Genomic DNA, 17,198 nt, shown 5'->3' on the forward strand with positions numbered 1-17,198 from the left:
TTCTGTACTACATCACATATGTCGATAAAAAAAAAAAAAAGAAAAGGAAAACGATGACAGACTTTGTTAGAAACCTTTTTTTTATGTAAACTATGGGAAAATAGCTGAAAGGATTAAAATAAATGGATGAAAATATTATACACATACTATTTGAAAGGAACAGAAAAATCTCTCATTTAAGCCTTTCAGAGAAGTAGAGTGTCTAGATTACTATAGACACACCGACTTTTTTCAATTAAATGGAAAACACAATAGATGTATTGGTAAAAAACCAAAAAACGGCATTTACACCTTATTTCGTACCTTTCTGTCTTCTTTTTTACATAACGGTGTAAAGAATGTAGATAACACATACGTGTTTGCATATATTCTATAAACTCATCAGCTAGGACATTCTAAAGATTCCATTTCACTACTAAAATTATAAAAACAAATGCTCTGAATCATTTTTATGGAGAATATAGGCAGCTCACTATCATATTTCCAAATATCGACGTCCACTATCTCACTCCAATTCATTTTCATTTGATAGAGAAATAAAGAAATAGCACGAATTCTACGAAATCGCAAAAGTAAATTCGTAAAATTCGTGACATTTCTTTATTTCTGCGTCAAATAAAAATGCATGGAGCGTTTTCGTTCAGAATTGCGTATAGAGTAGGGCTGTTAAGCCCTTTTTCGCAATATTTAGAGATATGTACATACGTCAACATCGAAATTGACGAGTCAAAATCCTCGGTGTACAATTAACAGAAATAACGTAAAACTCTAAATTATACGACTCTCAATTCTCTATATATCCGTTCGTTCAGACAAAATGAAATCGTCTTGGACATAAATAAAATAAAGAATAATTTTTTCAATCAATTTCTTTATTCAAACGTGTATTGTTTTATTTCACGCTTGGACATTTAGAATCGGACTTAATTGTTATCTTATGTTGAGTAGCTGATTTGAAGACAAGTCGCTGTTATGGCAGGGACAAAAATATTCGTACACTTATAAGTTTACGATGCAACATTGGAAACAAGCACGTTTGAACCGGTTTATTCAGCGTCAACGATTGTTTGCAAAGGCTTTGTATTCAGTTTCAAATTTGCTGTCAGTCGGGCAGTTCGTTTTGAGGTGGTAAGTTAGAAATATACGTCGAAAATGTGGCGAAACGAGTTTAAGCGAAAGAAAAATAGCATTAAATTTATATATTATATTGAAGTTAGTAACCGTCGGAGGATTAATGTTGGGTAATTTTCGTCGAGTGTTGGTCAATAGAAGAGACATTTTTTCTCTACTACAAACAAAATGAAACCAATCTTTGGTAAGTTTAAATTATTTAAATTTATATAATCAGAACAACTCTTATGCAGACATTGCAAACTTAAGGTTGTGCAGAGCAGTTGATTCACAGTGAAAAGTACAATAAAAAAATTTTGAATACAGGAATATTCCGAATTTCACACAGAAGTGACCGACCACGAAAACTGTCCTCACGAAATGAACGAAATATTCTGCGACAAGTAAAAGAAATCCCAACAATAACAAAGTTGATAAGCGATTTTCACTCATTTATTCAATCCACCAACTTTCAACCTATGTATCAAATACAAGACGAATATTTAGGTGCACACTAGTGTCAACCTTTATCATAGAAAATTTGATTATCTACAAAATGAAACCAAAAACAGCTTCCCAACTTGTATAGTTTTCGAGATATTTCGGTTAGAGTATTTGAAGAAATTGGTCGAGTATCACCTTTTAGAATTTTGCTACCGAGTTCCACGCAGTTTCACGAGGCTTCGTTTATAGCTGAAAAATAAGTTTTCAGAGGGTATGTAAGAAGATAGTAAAAAAAGTTATAAAAAAAAACCGGCCTAATGTATACATATATATTGCGCATATGTGACCACGCGGCAGCGTCGCGGTCGTCCCGCATCAAGTCCACGCTGTGTTATGCATTCGCATGATACATAATAGGTAAAAATTATAGCCATTTCCGCAGAAGAGGGACATTGCAGGATGGGTAGACTATCATTGCTCTGCAGTTTATTCTATATGCACATGTGGATCTGGCAAACGATGTGTTCTTCCGCGTCATCGGTAATAACGTGATAGTATTATAGGTAGGTATAAGAAAGCCGCACGAAAATTGTAATGCACCGATATTAATCCGTGACGCAGCCTGCTCGCAATAATCCCGCGACTGTCAGATAGCCATAATCGTTGTTATCTCAATATACCGTAGTATAGATAACATCCCAAAAACTACCAGTTGTAGTGGCTCAGATTTTGACATGTTTTCTTATTCATGTAGAATCCATTCCCATTCATGAAATTCCGTGTTCGGTTGTATCAGTGATTTTACGCGATGAAAATCGAATCTATTCGTTGACATTCGAATAAAATAAACATGAACCAGACGTCATCCAGTGGCATTGATAAACCGTACGATACCGTCGGATTCTACATTGGATTGGGTTTGGCCATAGGCTCCAGTATTTTTATAGGTTAGTAAAGGTGAAATTCTGTGCATGCGATAGATTTTGACGTAAAGAATATGCAATAAGATATTATACTCTGCAATACACTGTCGAAACAACAATACTAATAATTATTAAAACGTCATTTTCTTCAATATTTCTCCTATTTATAATCAGAGATCATCAAATTAACAGCAAGATAGAGTAATTGTAAGCCTGACAGCTGACACCTTGTGAGTCATAACCATTGATCTCAGGCAAAAGTATTTTTAATCATCACTTTCAAAGCTCTCTATGAACAACCATTTCTTTTAAAACAAGTTTATACATATACTGGTTGATACAAAAAACGTTCTGTAAACTTGTTTATGTACTTCAGGTGGAAGTTTCATTATAAAAAAGAAAGCTCTCATCCGGATACAACAACAGGGTTCGGTACGTGCTGGTTCAGGAGGATTTGCATACCTTAAGGAATGGATATGGTGGGCAGGCTTATTGTCTAGTAAGTATGGCTCGATTTACAATATTTTGCTGCACAACAATAAATTTATGAGATGGTATGGGGAAAATTATTTTCATTACAACAATAGGTGGCATGATTTTTCCGTTTTTTAGACAAAAATTACACATTGTCTTTTTATGGCATAAATTATATACATTTATTATTCTAGTGGGAATTGGGGAAGCAGCAAATTTTGCCGCCTATGCTTTTGCTCCAGCATCTCTCGTCACACCTCTCGGGGCTCTCAGCGTCTTGGTTGCCGCTGTATTGGCATCTAAGTTCTTGAACGAAAACTTGAATCTTCTGGGAAAGGTTGGCTAGTTTGGAATAAACTATATCGTGCCTTTGGCATTAAATAGTTTAAAACGTGGCGCCCTACTTTAATATAATTTTTCAGATCGGGTGCTTCCTATGCATTGTTGGTTCAACAATGATAGTAATCCACGCCCCAAAAGAAGAAGAGATCGAGAATCTTGAAGTCCTCCTATCAAAAATTCAAGAGCCTGGTTTCATTTGTTACATTGTGATAATAATTACCGCTAGTGTCTTCATAGTTTACCAATTCGAATCAACTCACGGCCGACAGAATGTGATAATCTATGTTCTCATTTGCTCCTCTATTGGTTCCTTAACTGTGATGAGCTGCAAAGGTCTTGGTCTTGCATTAAAAGAAACTATTTCAGGCAGCGCAAATGAATTGGAAAACTGGCTTACTTGGGTCCTTCTGCTCACTGTAATTTTATGCGTGAGTGTGCAAATGAACTACCTGAACAAGGCTCTAGACTTATTCAACACAGGAATAGTGACTCCCGTTTACTACGTATTCTTTACGACTTTTGTGATAATGGCGTCGGCGATACTCTTCCAGGAGTGGAGGCACATGTCCGCAACTAATATATTAGGCTCAGTTTGCGGATTCTCCACTGTGCTTGTTGCTATTGTTTTATTAAATGCCTTCAAAGATTTGGATATCAGTTATCGCAGCATTCAAGGAATCTTGAGGCCAAGGAGAGAGCTTGTCACCTCTTGTGACTTTAGGTGGGAAGCGAGGGAGCACTCCGTCCTCATTAGTAACCAGTCTGAATCTGATCAGGACAATACTTATGGAAGTCCTAGTATTACCAGAACTGTGTGACAGTTGGTATTCTAATTTTAAATAATCAGGCTTCCCGGATGGTTGAAAATAGATGAGTACTGCAATCTTTTTTAAAGACTATGCAAGAGGCACGAAGTTACTGTACTTAGAAGGAGAATTAAGAAGCAAGCAGGGACTAATTGTAATATGGGTGGCAATATTTTTACATAATGTACAGTAGACGTTGAATAGATTGGATCATAGAACACATTCTTAGGAATGCATTCCAGTTGCCGAGCAGCTCTTCCTGTGTCTTCAATGTAGGCTGGAAACAGGGTTTACCATGTGACTTAAAGCTTGGTGTGTTTTCGTTCAACTAGTTATACGAATTGTGATAATGAATCGTAATGACTTAATTCTTTGAATTTAAATCGTTGTAAGTGAAGATTGTTTTTGGATAGTGTAATGATGTATATTACCGAATATCTTCCAACCATGCGATAGAATCGTGAGCACCTAGGCCAGTGAACGCTTGAGAATTCATTCAATGTAAATATACACATCATAAGTTTATAGTGAGAAATGTAAATGTGTTAACTTATAACTGTAAAAGAAAAATTTGAGATTGCATTATTAATCGATCTAAGTATGACATATATATAAATATATCTAATAAATTGTATACAAATTACAAGTATATGTATAATTTAGGAAAACACTGTGACCATTTATTGGTAATATTGCTGCCACCCAATTCTTTGCGCATATCACTGTATTACAAGAGACAACGGGTTTGACATCTATTGTTAGTAATCTTTCGCGGCCGGAAATGATAATCGAGAATATAAGGAGGCGCGTGCGCCGTGATGTGAGGCGGTAATGAAAAATCGTACAAAACATCACCATCACGGTTAAAAATGGCGTTCGGTCTAGCTGCGTTTTCATACATTGTTGCATTAATTATCGACGCCTTTTTAATATTCTTTTCGATATTTCACGTAAGTCAACTGAATATCGCATTATTGCTCAATTGATTAAAACAGTGCAAAACATTGCTGTTACCTGGCCTTTTTTGAGATTGACATAACCTCAAATTTAGCCTGTGCGTAATCTAAGATTTAATGTTTAACACACCCTTCTTCTAGGTCATCGCTTTTGATGAATTAAAAACAGAGTACAAAAATCCAATCGATCAATGCAACAGTCTAAACCCGGTAAGTTTTAGAGAATTCAATGATTTGAAACACAACTTCGGAACTCAGTGAAATTACAATCTTCATAATTTATTAAATAAGTGATAACGTGGACGAAAAAAATCTATTGTTAGCTGAGTTTGCTTTTAGCTCGACCTTTGTAACGTAAATTAAATTCGTTATGATCGACACAATTTCTGTACACTATTGAGTCGATATCTTATCAATTATTCTTGGAACATATAGTAGATACTTCAAACATAGAACAACGCTACATTTATTTCCTGTTCTATTTACCTTATTTCTTACGCATTTTCAGCTTGTCGTTCCAGAGTACCTTCTACACGTTTTTTTTAACGTACTCTTCTTGATTGCCGGAGAATGGTTCTCCTTAATTTTGAACCTTCCTTTGCTCGTCTATCACTTCCTTAGATTTCGGAACAGGCCTGTGATGTCTGAACTCGGTCTTTACGATCCTACAACTATAATGAATGCGTCTGACTTAACGAGATGTCAACGAGAAGGCTGGGTCAAACTGGCGTTTTATCTTTTGTCCTTTTTTTACTACCTTTACGGGTAAGGAAAATTCACAAATTAACATTACTAATCAAGTAGGGTTGCAAAAAACTTAAAAAATAATAAGAATTACTCATGTGAAGTTTTGCGTATGAATCTAAAGATGTTTTTCAGTTATTAGAATTTAAAAATGGGATTAATCTAAAATACAACAACATTGCGAATATTTATAGCTGCATATATTTGTTTAGCATATATTATTTAGGTGTATATGAATACTTAAAATATCGAATTTTTGTTTTCTGTTTCAGAATGATCAGCTCCCTCATTCAATGAGCAAATCTCATTGTCAGCAATCATGATCATGGTTCCATTTTAACATCTAACTAACCACTAGAGATTAGTATTAAATAAGTCTTATGTGCGAATAAATTCAGGCAACACATCTGTTTGAATGGAAATGATGTAAAATGTGTATAAATATGGAGAACTACTTGTGTTTATAAATAATTAATTGTGTAACGTGCGTAATTTGGTGAATGTCTGAAAAGCATTTCTTTTGTACCATTGCATTCGTTTCCTTGAAGTTTCATTGATTCGTTTGACTTTTGGGTGGAGTGAAAAAGGTGTTAATAATAAGTAGGTATTTATTTGGGTTACTTAATTTTATCTTATCACTACCTCAATCGTGCGTTTAGTTTCTCAATTTTCCAGTCTGCTGCCACAATATTACACCTGTAGTATTAATATACAAAGAATTAGAAAATGTTGATTTTCAGTGAAGCCAGGAACTAAATGAACAAATTTTTAAGTGAAAAGTTTTATAAATTACAAGTGACACTATATTAATACTTGGTATGATGAAAAATCTAGAATGTCGGCAGATTTGTGTGTTTTGTATTCCTCACAATATAGAAACTACACGTTTTAAGAAAGTGATATTCTATTTTTGCGACTGACAAAATCAGCTCCAACTTTTTATGTCGTATTCTATTGTATTGACTAGCACTTTATGCTTGTTATATCGCAAATAGAATGAGTAATGTCTCCAATAGGCTTATCATTAACAATTACACGTGTATGACACATACACGTGCACACACCGAAAACATTCTTTAATAAAGAGTACTTCGTATAAAAAGAGAAAAAAGCTTTTGAAAAAGACGATTAATAATTAAATTTGATATAGTTTAAAACTAAAGCGATGTTTGGCAAGAAAATGATATACCCTAAACCTTTTTAAATTAAAGAAATAAACCGGGTCTCATTTCTAGATTACAGCATTGGATTAACAGTTTTGTATAACATGATTCAATACTTGCTAGGTCACCTCAATTAACATTAGCATTAAATATTTTGTGAATTCCCAAGCCAAAGATATGAACTTTCTAAGTTCTCACAGTGGAATGATGTTACAAAGTCATATGTTTTGCTACTGATCAGTCAGTTTTTCCTAATATTTTTAGGAAATTTTTGTGAAAAATCATGAAAGCAAAAAATGCTCCAGATAGAAATTTTGTAGCTTGCTTGTGACTGTCATTCTTTGTTGCGAGGCAATGCATTCGCATATTATAAAAATATGAAATTAAGCACACTATTAAAAAGTATCTACAGTCTCGGGAGACAGGACAGTTAGACTTGATTTCTGGTTACAAAAACCACCAAATCGCTTGTACCTATATACACAAGTTGATATTTATCTGCTTAATTTTTCTTTAAGCCAGTCTTCTGTGAGTTCATCCAACTCTCGTACCTCGTAGACTCTAGTGAGGTCAGCTTCCTTTTGAAGTGCTAACTTTGTCCCGGCATACATAATCTGCAGTTCCATTTGGCTATCTCTTGGAGTATAGTAGATAAAACACATCGGATAAGACAGTCTCCCATCCGCGTGTTCCATTTTGTAACTATATACTATGTATCTTGGCTGGTGGCTGGGCAACGAGTCTTGTAGCTCGTCAATTGTAATGTCCTGCAAAACAGTGGGCGAGTCGTTAGAAACCAAATATCATTGATTGTAAATATGATCTCACCTCTAGCAGCTCGTCAATGCAAATTTTCTGCCTTTCTCTGACCACTTTAACTGAAATACAATTCAAACTATGATTAATAAGGGTTCCTATTTTTTTTTTCACCATTTTATGAATCGACTTACGAATCAATGCAGCATTATTTTTGTTCTTGCGAAATCGAAACTTTTTCAATTCCTCTTTGACATCATCTTCGATGTCGCATACTTTCACGTTTGAAGACTGAAGAAATAAGAATAACAATAACTCATGACATAATAAGAATAACTGTTTATAAAAATATTCTGACGCATTCATTTGTTACACTGTGTCCCACCAGTATTCTTCCTTCCCAATTAACTGAGAGTTTACTATTATTCGACAATGAAAATTAACGATATCTTACCATGGTTCCCCAACGTTTTCACTGTTTTACAATCGGTTAGTGCTTTCTGGTGCAATCTGAATTAATGGGTGTGTTAACTGCTAAGTGACAGCTGACAATGAGTAAACTTCGGGAGGTGGTAGAAAAAGTAATTCCAGGAAGGTAATCGGTTGATTGAACACTGTAACTGTACTTAAATGAATATCACGAAATGTCACAAATTTATTTACTGTGTATTTACTGAATATCATACAGGCATTGACAAACACTGTACATATTCTTCACGTCTGCTTTCTAATGCATGTAATTGATAAATAAAAATTAGGTATTACGGACAAAGTATACGATTCGTACGTACGCAACGAGAAACACTGTAGCTTTACGATACACTCAACGTAACGCCGTATCATCCGTGTGTATTTGCAATTTCCATGCATATGAAATACGTGCGTTCATAGCATCCCGCGGATGATAAAACTGCCTTATCATCTCTTGGTACGCTTTTACCAGGCCAAATATTTTGGATAACAGATGTAATTTTCCAGAATATATCGACGTTTTGCGAGTCTAATATCCATAAGCGATCCCTTGTGAATTTTGTTGAGGAAAATTTATTTGACGACTTCGCTTACAATTAAAATTGCAGAAGTGTAATTAGGGCGATTCCGGTCGGTAATGAAGAAATCGAAAGTCACACTTACTGTTAGTTCTCCGTGAGCTTAACCGTCGGGTAGGGCTCGCTGACACTGCTGACCTGCTGACAGCCAGCTAAAGTGACGTCCTAGAACTTGGGATTCGGATTTTGGGATATAATTGGTTTGTGTCATCCGACTGTCGCGTTGCGGTAGCTCAACATATTTGGTGCGTGTTTTCGATTGACGCTGCGGACATTTTAGGCGATAAATGTACACCGTAACAGTGCTCGACTGCTCCATGGTAAAATCCTACAAATGATAACGGTGTCGGTTGTCTTGAGCAATACGATTTCACGGAATTATCTGTCTGCCGGCAACTTGAACTGTTCGAACCACTGCCATAACCACCCATTAACGGCCGAAAAATGACAGTTATGGAGTTTTTCGGATGCGCCCTCCTAGCGTTTGGACCGCCGCTAGCGATGTTCACTTTTACCGTCGCCGTTGAACCGATAAGAATAATAATTCTCATTGCCAGCGCCTTTTTCTGGCTGATAGCCCTCCTCCTCTCCGCTATTCTCTGGTACGTTGTTGTACCACTCCAGAACGAGCTCGCCTTCGGGCTTGTCTTCTCAGTGCTGTTTCAAGAGGCGTTTCGATTCCTGCTGTATTGGGTGCTGAGGAATGCCGAACGCGGCTTAGAGAAGGTGACGACTGCCCACGTCGCCGAAAGCAGACATGTCTTCGCCTATGTTTGCGGCTTGGGATTTGGAGTGATGAGTGGTGCCTTTGCCCTTGTTAATGTTCTCGCTGATGCGATCGGTCCAGGAACAATGGGGCTGCACCAAGGATCCGAGTATTTCTTCATAGTATCTGCAACCACGACGCTGTGCTTCATCCTTCTTCACACGTTCTGGGGGATTATATTCTTTGCTGCGCTGGACAGGCGAAGCAAAGCCCATCTTGCATGGGTCGTAGGATCTCATTTGTTCGCATCCTGCATGACTCTGCTTAATAGATATGAGATTTACGCTGTCAGCCTCATATCGGCTTACTCCGTCCTGGTTGCTACTGTAGTTATAGCATTTAGAATTGTCGGTGGAAAAGCGGAGAATATATCGAGATGCTTTTCACTGAAATGAGAGTCAATTCTAGAACGAATCAGACGATATGAAATTATTTATGAATTACTAAAAGATTACGAATACTAATTGAAGTTCTGGGTGTGTGGACAAATAATGAAAGAACACGGCGGCGTTATCCAACTTACAATTAGACGAGCTTAATACTTTAATACTTAGAGCTGTTATATATTGTATGCCGTCGTGAAGATATGAAAGGTGAAGAGGTGTTAAAACTAAACTTTGAAGAAATTTTTCATGAATTTATTTGCATCACTATTTCCAAGAGCCAATGTTGCTCAAATGGTAGTAAATTGATGCGTGACATACTATTGTATTGTCTTGTGCAGTTTTCTTATTGTTAGTAACATGTTTTGCTCAGTTTCCTTTTTTCTTCTATTTCCTTTTGCAACCAACAAATGCTACATTTTGGTAATGTGTAAAAGAAAATCACTGCAAAGCTGAGTAGGACTAATAGTTAAAATTTTTCAATATTTTGTGTAACGGATACAGACTGTCCCCATTGAATATATAAATTTCCTTGCATATTTCCTATGCTTATTATTAGAAGTTGAATAATTCATCAGGAAATATGTTCAACAGATTATAATTAAACTATGAAAATCATTAGAGTTATTTGTGTTTGACCTTTGAGGCGAAGGTCTTTTCTGCAGATAAATGAGATGTGTTTATCACATTTGTTGATGCCGAATTGTAAGCCTTTAACGTCCTTGACTATATAAAATAATAAGATGTTAAAGTAATAATTGTTTATGGAAAATTTTCTCGGATATCTTGAACAACGGCCTGATTTTATGTGAAACCTCAGGTTGGAATATTTAGAAATAGTGTTTCTAACGAACAATGTATTGATGCAAAATTATGAGGAATGTTGGTGACTTCTTTGAAAACTGTATAATATAGAATATGGTTTATGTAGAACAATTCTGTGAAGAAGAACCTTGATATTTTGCACCATGTTTCGTGCTTCACCTGCTGAATTACAATAATTAATTAATCTATATAATTCATACAACTGCATTTTGTATGCCATTCGAATAAATACTTTTTTATATCACCAACGTATTTTTCTACAGGGAATATTTCTTGAACTAAGCCACTCAAGTCAGGTAATTTGCTCTGTGCCTAATTCGAAGTTGTATTTCCTGTATCTATACCCATAAGTATTTATTACACATTTTCATTACCCATAATAAATTAAGTTGTAAAATTTTGAACCATTTATTTACTTAATAATTGCTATTTGTAATTTTATAAATGATATTCGGGATTTCACGCTGACAAGAGAAACTGATCAAATAAAGACGGACTCGTTTGTCCGGAATTTCTCTAGGTGTGCTGCATAGTGTTTAATTTTTTTCGTAATGAATATACTTATAATGTACTTGGGTATTCCAGTAAAAATTTGTAGAAACTTGAAAACTTGTTAACTTGTTCTACTACGGGGTCTGTTTCTAGAATTAATGAACTACCTTAGTGTCGAATTAATTTAGATTTATAACATCCATCAGAGTATGAAATGTGCGTTTGAATAATATCGAATTTAATCGAGCAGCGATTCGATAGTTTTCCTCGAGGCGATTCGCAACCAATCATAAACATCCGCATGGATTTTAAAACGATTTCGAACTCGTGTCTCGAATGATCGAACACGAGCAGACGGGAATGTGACGGACCGCCTTGCTGCGCTGTCAGTTAGTTAATTTTCTCGAGTCATCGATCATTAGTGATTAACGAGCTGGAGATTACAAGATATCAACATACGAAAATATGCGAAAAAAATCTGATTCAAAAAAATGAGGATGATGTTCGGATTTACTGATCTCCGATTACACTTGATCGCTTTGATCACATCTAACGTTATTTGTTTTGTTTACGGCCACGATTTGAAGGGTTTCGACGATACGGTTCTATTCAAAATCAATTGGCCCGGGAAAAGTGCTACGGATTTACTGGTATGGAATGATTACCACCGATTCAATCCCATTATTTAGACATGTACAATTTTCCGCAGTCTTGCTTCATTCCTGAGCATAACCTAAAATCTACGCGACGTTGATTGTTATTTACTTTCGCTTTACGCTCAACGAAGAATAACAATACACGTATGCAAAAATTAAAGATTCTGCCACCATCCCGGTTAGTTCTTCTTTTCTTGTAATTCGACCAATTTTTTCCTCCAGGAACCCACAGCAAATGCAGAACCCTACTTTATAACAACGGCAAACAATGAACAATATCACTGTTTGATACCTGATACTACGGAACAAGAATATGACAATGGAGAAACGTATGCTGGGCCTAATCCTATACAAATATTATCAACATTGTTCGTTCAAAATTCATGCTCGTATCGGGTAAGCGTCATGTCATTTAATGCATTAAATTATAGCCCACAAGCGTCATGTTTCTCATGCAATAACCAGGAATATTTGGAGAAGTCAGTGAATAGTTAAGTAAGTGGTAGATTCGGAAAATGTGATTCATCAGCTGGAATCTTAATATTTTGTTTAATAATGCTCAACTAACGTGAGAACGACTTTCCAGGGTGGTGCTCCGCACCAGACGCTATCAAAAAATTTATATATGAAAATCATAGATAGCTATGTGAAAAATAAAGGATTTTATCAATTTACAGTTAGAATCGTATTGGACTTATGAGCTTTGCCACGGTAGATATGTGCGCCAGTACCACGAAGAGAGAGAAGGAAAAAAAGTTAAAGTCCAAGAGTATTATCTTGGAACGTTTGACAAATCACAGAAAGCTAAACTATCTGCAGAATACGATGAACATGCCAAGAATCCGAACTGGAAAGCACAAATACCGGTTCAAAAGGTGGAAAATGTAAACATGCCGTATTTCGAAATCGAGATGTCAGATGGGACGATGTGCGACTTGACTGATAAACCAAGGACGATAAGAGTTTTGTACGTTTGCTATCCACATGGGAAACACGAAATCTTCTCGTTGAAAGAAACTTCGTCCTGCGAGTACGAGGCTGTTGTTTTATCCCCGTTACTCTGCAAGCACCCTGATTACAAAGCGCAAGACAGTGGAGAAAACGTGATTGACTGTAGACCTGTTGATAACGCTCCAAAGAAACCCAGGTCTCTAGTTGCTTTAGAAGCTGAAAGCCTGAAACTCAGACATGAGAAAGTTACGGTAAATTGTTTGTGGGATTGCTTAATATTTATTTTGAGATCAGCTTAGAGGATTCTCCTCATTGCTCATGATCAGCGTCGAGTAGGTATTTAGTTGTATTCGTAATGGGATATTGAAAACTACATTACTCTGATGACAACAGCTTTTGCTCTTGCCATCTTTTTCACAATTTAAGCAATAGATCGTTTAAAAAATACCAGAGGAAAACATCGATGACTGATTTTTTTAACACAGCTTTATCCTCAATCACCTACAGACCAAATATCATGTTTTGTTTGTATGGTTAATGATCAATTGTTAAGTGAATCTGTTAAAAATGATTATTTTCAACATATTTTGTGTTTGGTTTAAGTTTTTTTTTGTACATTATAGTCTACTCTCCAAAAATTGAATCGACTCTTTCTTGCGCAGGATGAAAAGCCGCAGAAAATCTATGCGATCTTCCATGTAGATAAGGAGGGCCAGGTTAGACTATTTTCCATTTTGGGGGAAAACTGTTAAACGTTTGTTTGACTGGTTTAAGCCTATTCTATTTTATCCACTTTATTTTCAATCTATTATTATAACTGCCTTGATTTGTTTGTGTACAAGTTTTTTCATTCAGTTGTTACTCGTGATTCGTCTTACTAACATAAACTTCTTTCTGTACTGTTAACTTGAGATAATTTCAGTTATTGCAATGTATTCCACATTTGATACTGACAAAAATTTATCCTTCCACCCATCTCCACGTCCTTCTGTTGCTATGTAAAAATATGAAAAGCTTCCAAAACACGAAAAACTTTTTACAACATCAGTTTTAATTGCATCATTGAATTGCAGCTGTATCTACTGTTATGGCAAAGATTATTAGCTCACAAATTTCTATACACTTTTCTCATTCGGAACTCGATGATATCGCTATGATATTAATAATTACGACTAAGACTACTTGTATATTCTAGGATGGAGAAACGCGGTTCAGAGTTGAAGTCCGCCCAGTAGAGGAAACAAGTAATGTTGAAGAGACTGCAAGTTCGGCCATAGATCAGGGTGTTAGTCCAATCGATGTTAGCCCAATTCAAAATTTTTTAAGTGGTGTAAACTGTTTAAATGGGGTGAGTCACTACTCGCAAATACTGTGAGTGATTCCATCAAACTTACATCATTTACAAAATGAAAAAAGTGATATTGCATTGATATCACATGTACCATTACACAGGGTAATGGTTGGTGGAAATACGAGTTTTGCTATGGTCGTACGGTAAATCAGTATCACATAGAGCGAGATGGTACAAAAACTGTGGTTAATCTTGGTAAATTCGACACAAAGAAGCATCTGGAGTGGATCGTAGCGCACCCAAATAAAAGGCCAAAACCTATCGCACAGAGAAAGCAATTGTCTCATTTCTACAGTGACGGCAGCACCTGTGATAAAACTGGGAAGCTCAGACAAACGGAAGTAAGTTCATGATCATTTGATGAATATTTATGAAAAAGATGCACTTCTATTGACTTACGTAATTTCAGGTGAAACTCAAATGCGCTGACAACCTGACAATCAGTCCGTCCAGCGTGTCCCTATACTTACTCGAGCCAAAAACTTGTGAGTATATTCTTGGAGTTGAGTCGCCATTCATATGTGACATTTTGGAGTTTGCCGACGAGAATGGGCTGATTGGTGATACAACTGTATTAAATTTTGATGATATGAAAACGCCATTACACCAAGAGAGAGATGAGATGGATGAGAGGATAGCTAATGAAGACGAATAGCCGTGAATAGAGTTCCCCTCTAGAATTTTCTTTGTTATGATCAGCAAACACCCAAAGGATAACGAATGCTGTAATTATATTGCAACGAGTATACGGTACAAAACTGTCGAACCGAAATTTATACTGGCAGTGCATTCTTCACTCGTTTTGTATGTATTCGTTATGAACGTGGACTTACTGCGGTAAATTCGCACTGTTGATAAAGTTGAAATTATCAGCATTTGATACGAACTGTGAAATACACAATATTATTGATAATGGTAATTCTATTGCAAAAAATGGGTATCTTTTTCAATGTGGACAATATATTATTCTAGGTAAAATGCGAAATAAAACCAAGTATTGAAATTCAGTTTTTTTTTTTTTATCATTAGGACAAATTTTCGACATTATTCGTATGGTATTCCTTCGTGATTCGCAAACGATGGGATTTGTTAAAATTTACGAAAGAGAACTATGGGATGTAACAAGTGCCATGGATGTTTTGGAATTGAATTATCTTCTAATTTAAATACTTAGTGTATGTATGCTAAACGATGCTGTGTAAAAAGAGTGTTTCTAAACTGTTGATGGGGTATAGGTAATAAAATAATTAAATAGAATATGTGCCTGACGCCTTTCACTCTTTGCACGTGGTTTTTCCATCGCTAAGTAGGTTTAATTTATTAAGAATTGATTGATGTTTAGATAATGTAATTTCTTTCAACCAGAGGAACAGTTTTTCAAGTATGGAATATTTTTATATTTAATATTTACAACAATTTAGTACAAAGAATTGCACAACATTACAGTGTTGAATTCTGATTTTCTACCCGATATTAAGTCCCAGACCTACTCTGAATTGTTGCTTGGTGTGGTTTAACATGCCGCTCATAACCAGCGAGGCTGGGATAGGAAACAGTCTCTTTTCCAATACTGCCGCCACCGTAGTCTCACTGTTAACGCTTGCTCTAAAAATTAGATCGGCTTGAGGGAGATCAAATTGATAAAGTACAGTGGCTATAGACTCGTGGGTTCTCATATTCAGCTCCATTTCAACACCCATCTGCAGTTGCTGGCTATTCTTTCGATGGTAACATACGTGGAGACCTGCTTCTCCCAAAGTAGCCGACAGAGTGGTATACCCAGTACTGTATCTGAATGCTGCGGACATAATGGTCTGCTGACCACCAGGGATTCCCAATCCCCTGTGACAAGCGACTTCTGCACCTAATGCGATCCTGGATGTTATGGACTGCAGGTAGTGCAACACTAGCGTTCCGTGCTGCTTGGCAAAATGTGGATTAGCCAAGGTGAGCGAGACCGTAAAATCATCGGACCTGTATTCCAAGGTCGAGCTGCAGGCTCTGTATTTGTTGTCAGCTATTTGGGCAGCGATCTTTGCTCTAACTCTACAGCCAATCGTGTGAACAAAGTCAGCGGTCATGTTCCCATTGGGCATTATATCTCCGATGGCGACAGGATATTTTTCTGTTTCCCCGATTCTTTTTGTGCCTATGTAAGAGGCCCCGAATTTGTAACCCGATGGTGTTACCGAGCTCAGGGTAATTGTGTGTGCTACATCAAAGTGGCTGCTCAGTGTTTTCTTTACCAACAATTTAGCTCCCTCAAAATTCCGGGGATACAGGTCCTTCACCTTTTTGTGTATCTCTTGCAGGGTCCCCGGATTCCCTGGACGCGGGTCGGATACGCAGGGGATACATGGCACTTCTGGCTCGTGATGTCTCGAACAAGGTACACATGGACTCGGAGATTCGTCTGTTTCAAGAACGGTTGTTTCCCTGGGTTTATTCGCTGTTGCATACACCAAACCCATCCTGAAGCCCTGTGTTACCAGTAACTGTTGCCCGTTGTACGACCCATTAAAATTCTTCTTCTGAAAGTTCAACCACGCTCAAACTGATCAGAAACAGTTGTATTCACTATTCGTGTATCAATATCTCATGGTTATTAATTGTCAAATTCTAAATCTGCCGGGAGAAAACAATATTTGAATATCATTTCCGGCATTCCCGCTTAGAGGCGCCACGAATCATTGGCAAGCACTAAAAATGAGAAATCAAGCTTTAGCGTGTAAGTGATTTCAATTTCAGTCCATAGATGGCTGCGCGTTAAACGCAGCAACTCGGCTCTGTATTTTTCATCGAAAATTTATCAATAGGTTGCTATTAGAGCCGCATGATTTCAATGTCTTTATAATCTTATGGCTTTTGTTGAATTCCCCGCAAAACTTCAAGGATGACATCTTTTCGTAACATTGCCAGAGTTCTTCCAGACGATTCTTGAATTTCTCGCAAGTGGTAGATGCATTTGACGATTACTATAAAACAGAGCAACGCGAAATTGTCCAAC

General features: G+C 36.6%; 6 protein-coding genes across 14 annotated transcripts; 4 read left to right on the forward strand and 2 right to left on the reverse strand.

Moving 5' to 3' along the window:
• Nucleotides 1–1,954: 1,954 nt before the first annotated feature.
• LOC107224498 (magnesium transporter NIPA2) lies at nt 1,955–4,767 on the forward strand. 4 transcript variants are annotated; one of them, XM_046735296.1, is made up of 5 exons: nt 1,955–2,117; nt 2,309–2,501; nt 2,854–2,976; nt 3,146–3,288; nt 3,374–4,767. In XM_046735296.1, the coding sequence occupies exons 2-5, from the start codon at nt 2,405–2,407 to the stop codon at nt 4,109–4,111; spliced, it is 1,101 nt and encodes a 366-aa protein (XP_046591252.1). In that variant the 5' UTR covers nt 1,955–2,117; nt 2,309–2,404; the 3' UTR covers nt 4,112–4,767. The 4 variants fall into 4 exon arrangements, with proteins under 4 accessions (XP_046591252.1, XP_046591254.1, XP_015520055.2 ...); XM_046735298.1 differs by lacking the exon at nt 2,309–2,501 and having other exon boundaries at nt 1,956–2,117; XM_015664569.2 differs by lacking the exon at nt 1,955–2,117 and having other exon boundaries at nt 2,125–2,501.
• Nucleotides 4,768–4,894: 127 nt separating this feature from the next.
• LOC107224500 (protein cornichon) lies at nt 4,895–6,910 on the forward strand. The gene is made up of 4 exons (XM_015664571.2): nt 4,895–5,049; nt 5,197–5,265; nt 5,564–5,820; nt 6,072–6,910. Exons 1-4 carry the CDS (start codon nt 4,969–4,971, stop codon nt 6,094–6,096), a joined length of 432 nt encoding a protein of 143 aa, XP_015520057.1. The 5' UTR covers nt 4,895–4,968; the 3' UTR covers nt 6,097–6,910.
• Nucleotides 5,985–8,613, reverse strand: LOC107224501 (glia maturation factor beta). 4 transcript variants are annotated; one of them, XM_046735304.1, is made up of 5 exons: nt 8,506–8,613; nt 8,173–8,332; nt 7,913–8,009; nt 7,791–7,840; nt 5,985–7,729 (listed from the first exon to the last, which is right to left on the reverse strand). In XM_046735304.1, exons 2-5 carry the CDS (start codon nt 8,173–8,175, stop codon nt 7,457–7,459), a joined length of 423 nt encoding a protein of 140 aa, XP_046591260.1. In that variant the 5' UTR covers nt 8,176–8,332; nt 8,506–8,613; the 3' UTR covers nt 5,985–7,456. The 4 variants fall into 4 exon arrangements, with proteins under 4 accessions (XP_046591260.1, XP_046591261.1, XP_046591262.1 ...); XM_046735305.1 differs by having other exon boundaries at nt 8,173–8,338; nt 8,506–8,579; XM_046735306.1 differs by having other exon boundaries at nt 8,510–8,543.
• Nucleotides 8,614–8,904: 291 nt separating this feature from the next.
• On the forward strand, nt 8,905–11,262 carry LOC107224499 (gamma-secretase subunit Aph-1). The gene has a single exon (XM_015664570.2). The coding sequence runs from the start codon at nt 9,212–9,214 to the stop codon at nt 9,926–9,928; it is 717 nt and encodes a 238-aa protein (XP_015520056.1). The 5' UTR covers nt 8,905–9,211; the 3' UTR covers nt 9,929–11,262.
• A 310-nt stretch (nt 11,263–11,572) lies between these two features.
• LOC107224497 (endoplasmic reticulum lectin 1) lies at nt 11,573–15,448 on the forward strand. 3 transcript variants are annotated; one of them, XM_046735295.1, is made up of 7 exons: nt 11,573–11,883; nt 12,112–12,285; nt 12,567–13,091; nt 13,464–13,556; nt 14,036–14,188; nt 14,293–14,532; nt 14,601–15,448. In XM_046735295.1, exons 1-7 carry the CDS (start codon nt 11,725–11,727, stop codon nt 14,844–14,846), a joined length of 1,590 nt encoding a protein of 529 aa, XP_046591251.1. In that variant the 5' UTR covers nt 11,573–11,724; the 3' UTR covers nt 14,847–15,448. The 3 variants fall into 3 exon arrangements, with proteins under 3 accessions (XP_046591251.1, XP_015520053.2, XP_015520054.2); XM_015664567.2 differs by having other exon boundaries at nt 11,574–11,883; nt 13,503–13,556; XM_015664568.2 differs by lacking the exon at nt 13,464–13,556 and having other exon boundaries at nt 11,574–11,883.
• On the reverse strand, nt 15,214–16,946 carry LOC107224494 (mitochondrial import receptor subunit TOM40 homolog 2-like). The gene has a single exon (XM_015664562.2). It carries the CDS (start codon nt 16,660–16,662, stop codon nt 15,655–15,657), a length of 1,008 nt encoding a protein of 335 aa, XP_015520048.2. The 5' UTR covers nt 16,663–16,946; the 3' UTR covers nt 15,214–15,654.
• Between the last annotated feature and the right edge of the window lie 252 nt (nt 16,947–17,198).

The sequence above is a fragment of the Neodiprion lecontei genome, chromosome 3 (genome assembly GCF_021901455.1).
Source record: "Neodiprion lecontei isolate iyNeoLeco1 chromosome 3, iyNeoLeco1.1, whole genome shotgun sequence".
NCBI lineage: Eukaryota > Metazoa > Arthropoda > Insecta > Hymenoptera > Diprionidae > Neodiprion > Neodiprion lecontei.

Bases quoted from the DNA above. Each gene is read 5' to 3' on its own strand.
- LOC107224498 (XM_046735296.1), top strand. From the start codon at position 2,405: ATGAACCAGACGTCATCCAGTGGCATTGATAAACCGTACGATACCGTC. The intron at 2,502-2,853 runs GTTAGTAAAGGT...TATGTACTTCAG, and splicing joins AGGCTCCAGTATTTTTATAG to GTGGAAGTTTCATTATAAAA. The intron at 2,977-3,145 runs GTAAGTATGGCT...TTATTATTCTAG, and splicing joins GTGGGCAGGCTTATTGTCTA to TGGGAATTGGGGAAGCAGCA.
- LOC107224500 (XM_015664571.2), top strand. From the start codon at position 4,969: ATGGCGTTCGGTCTAGCTGCGTTTTCATACATTGTTGCATTAATTATC. The intron at 5,050-5,196 runs GTAAGTCAACTG...CCCTTCTTCTAG, and splicing joins TATTCTTTTCGATATTTCAC to GTCATCGCTTTTGATGAATT. The intron at 5,266-5,563 runs GTAAGTTTTAGA...ACGCATTTTCAG, and splicing joins AATGCAACAGTCTAAACCCG to CTTGTCGTTCCAGAGTACCT.
- LOC107224501 (XM_046735304.1), bottom strand. The intron at 7,841-7,912 runs GTAAGTCGATTC...ATTGTATTTCAG, and splicing joins AAATAATGCTGCATTGATTC to TTAAAGTGGTCAGAGAAAGG. The intron at 7,730-7,790 runs GTGAGATCATAT...ACTGTTTTGCAG, and splicing joins GCATTGACGAGCTGCTAGAG to GACATTACAATTGACGAGCT.
- LOC107224499 (XM_015664570.2), top strand. From the start codon at position 9,212: ATGACAGTTATGGAGTTTTTCGGATGCGCCCTCCTAGCGTTTGGACCG.
- LOC107224497 (XM_046735295.1), top strand. From the start codon at position 11,725: ATGAGGATGATGTTCGGATTTACTGATCTCCGATTACACTTGATCGCT. The intron at 11,884-12,111 runs GTATGGAATGAT...TTTTTCCTCCAG, and splicing joins AAAGTGCTACGGATTTACTG to GAACCCACAGCAAATGCAGA. The intron at 13,557-14,035 runs GTTAGACTATTT...TGTATATTCTAG, and splicing joins ATGTAGATAAGGAGGGCCAG to GATGGAGAAACGCGGTTCAG.
- LOC107224494 (XM_015664562.2), bottom strand. From the start codon at position 16,662: ATGGGTTTGGTGTATGCAACAGCGAATAAACCCAGGGAAACAACCGTT.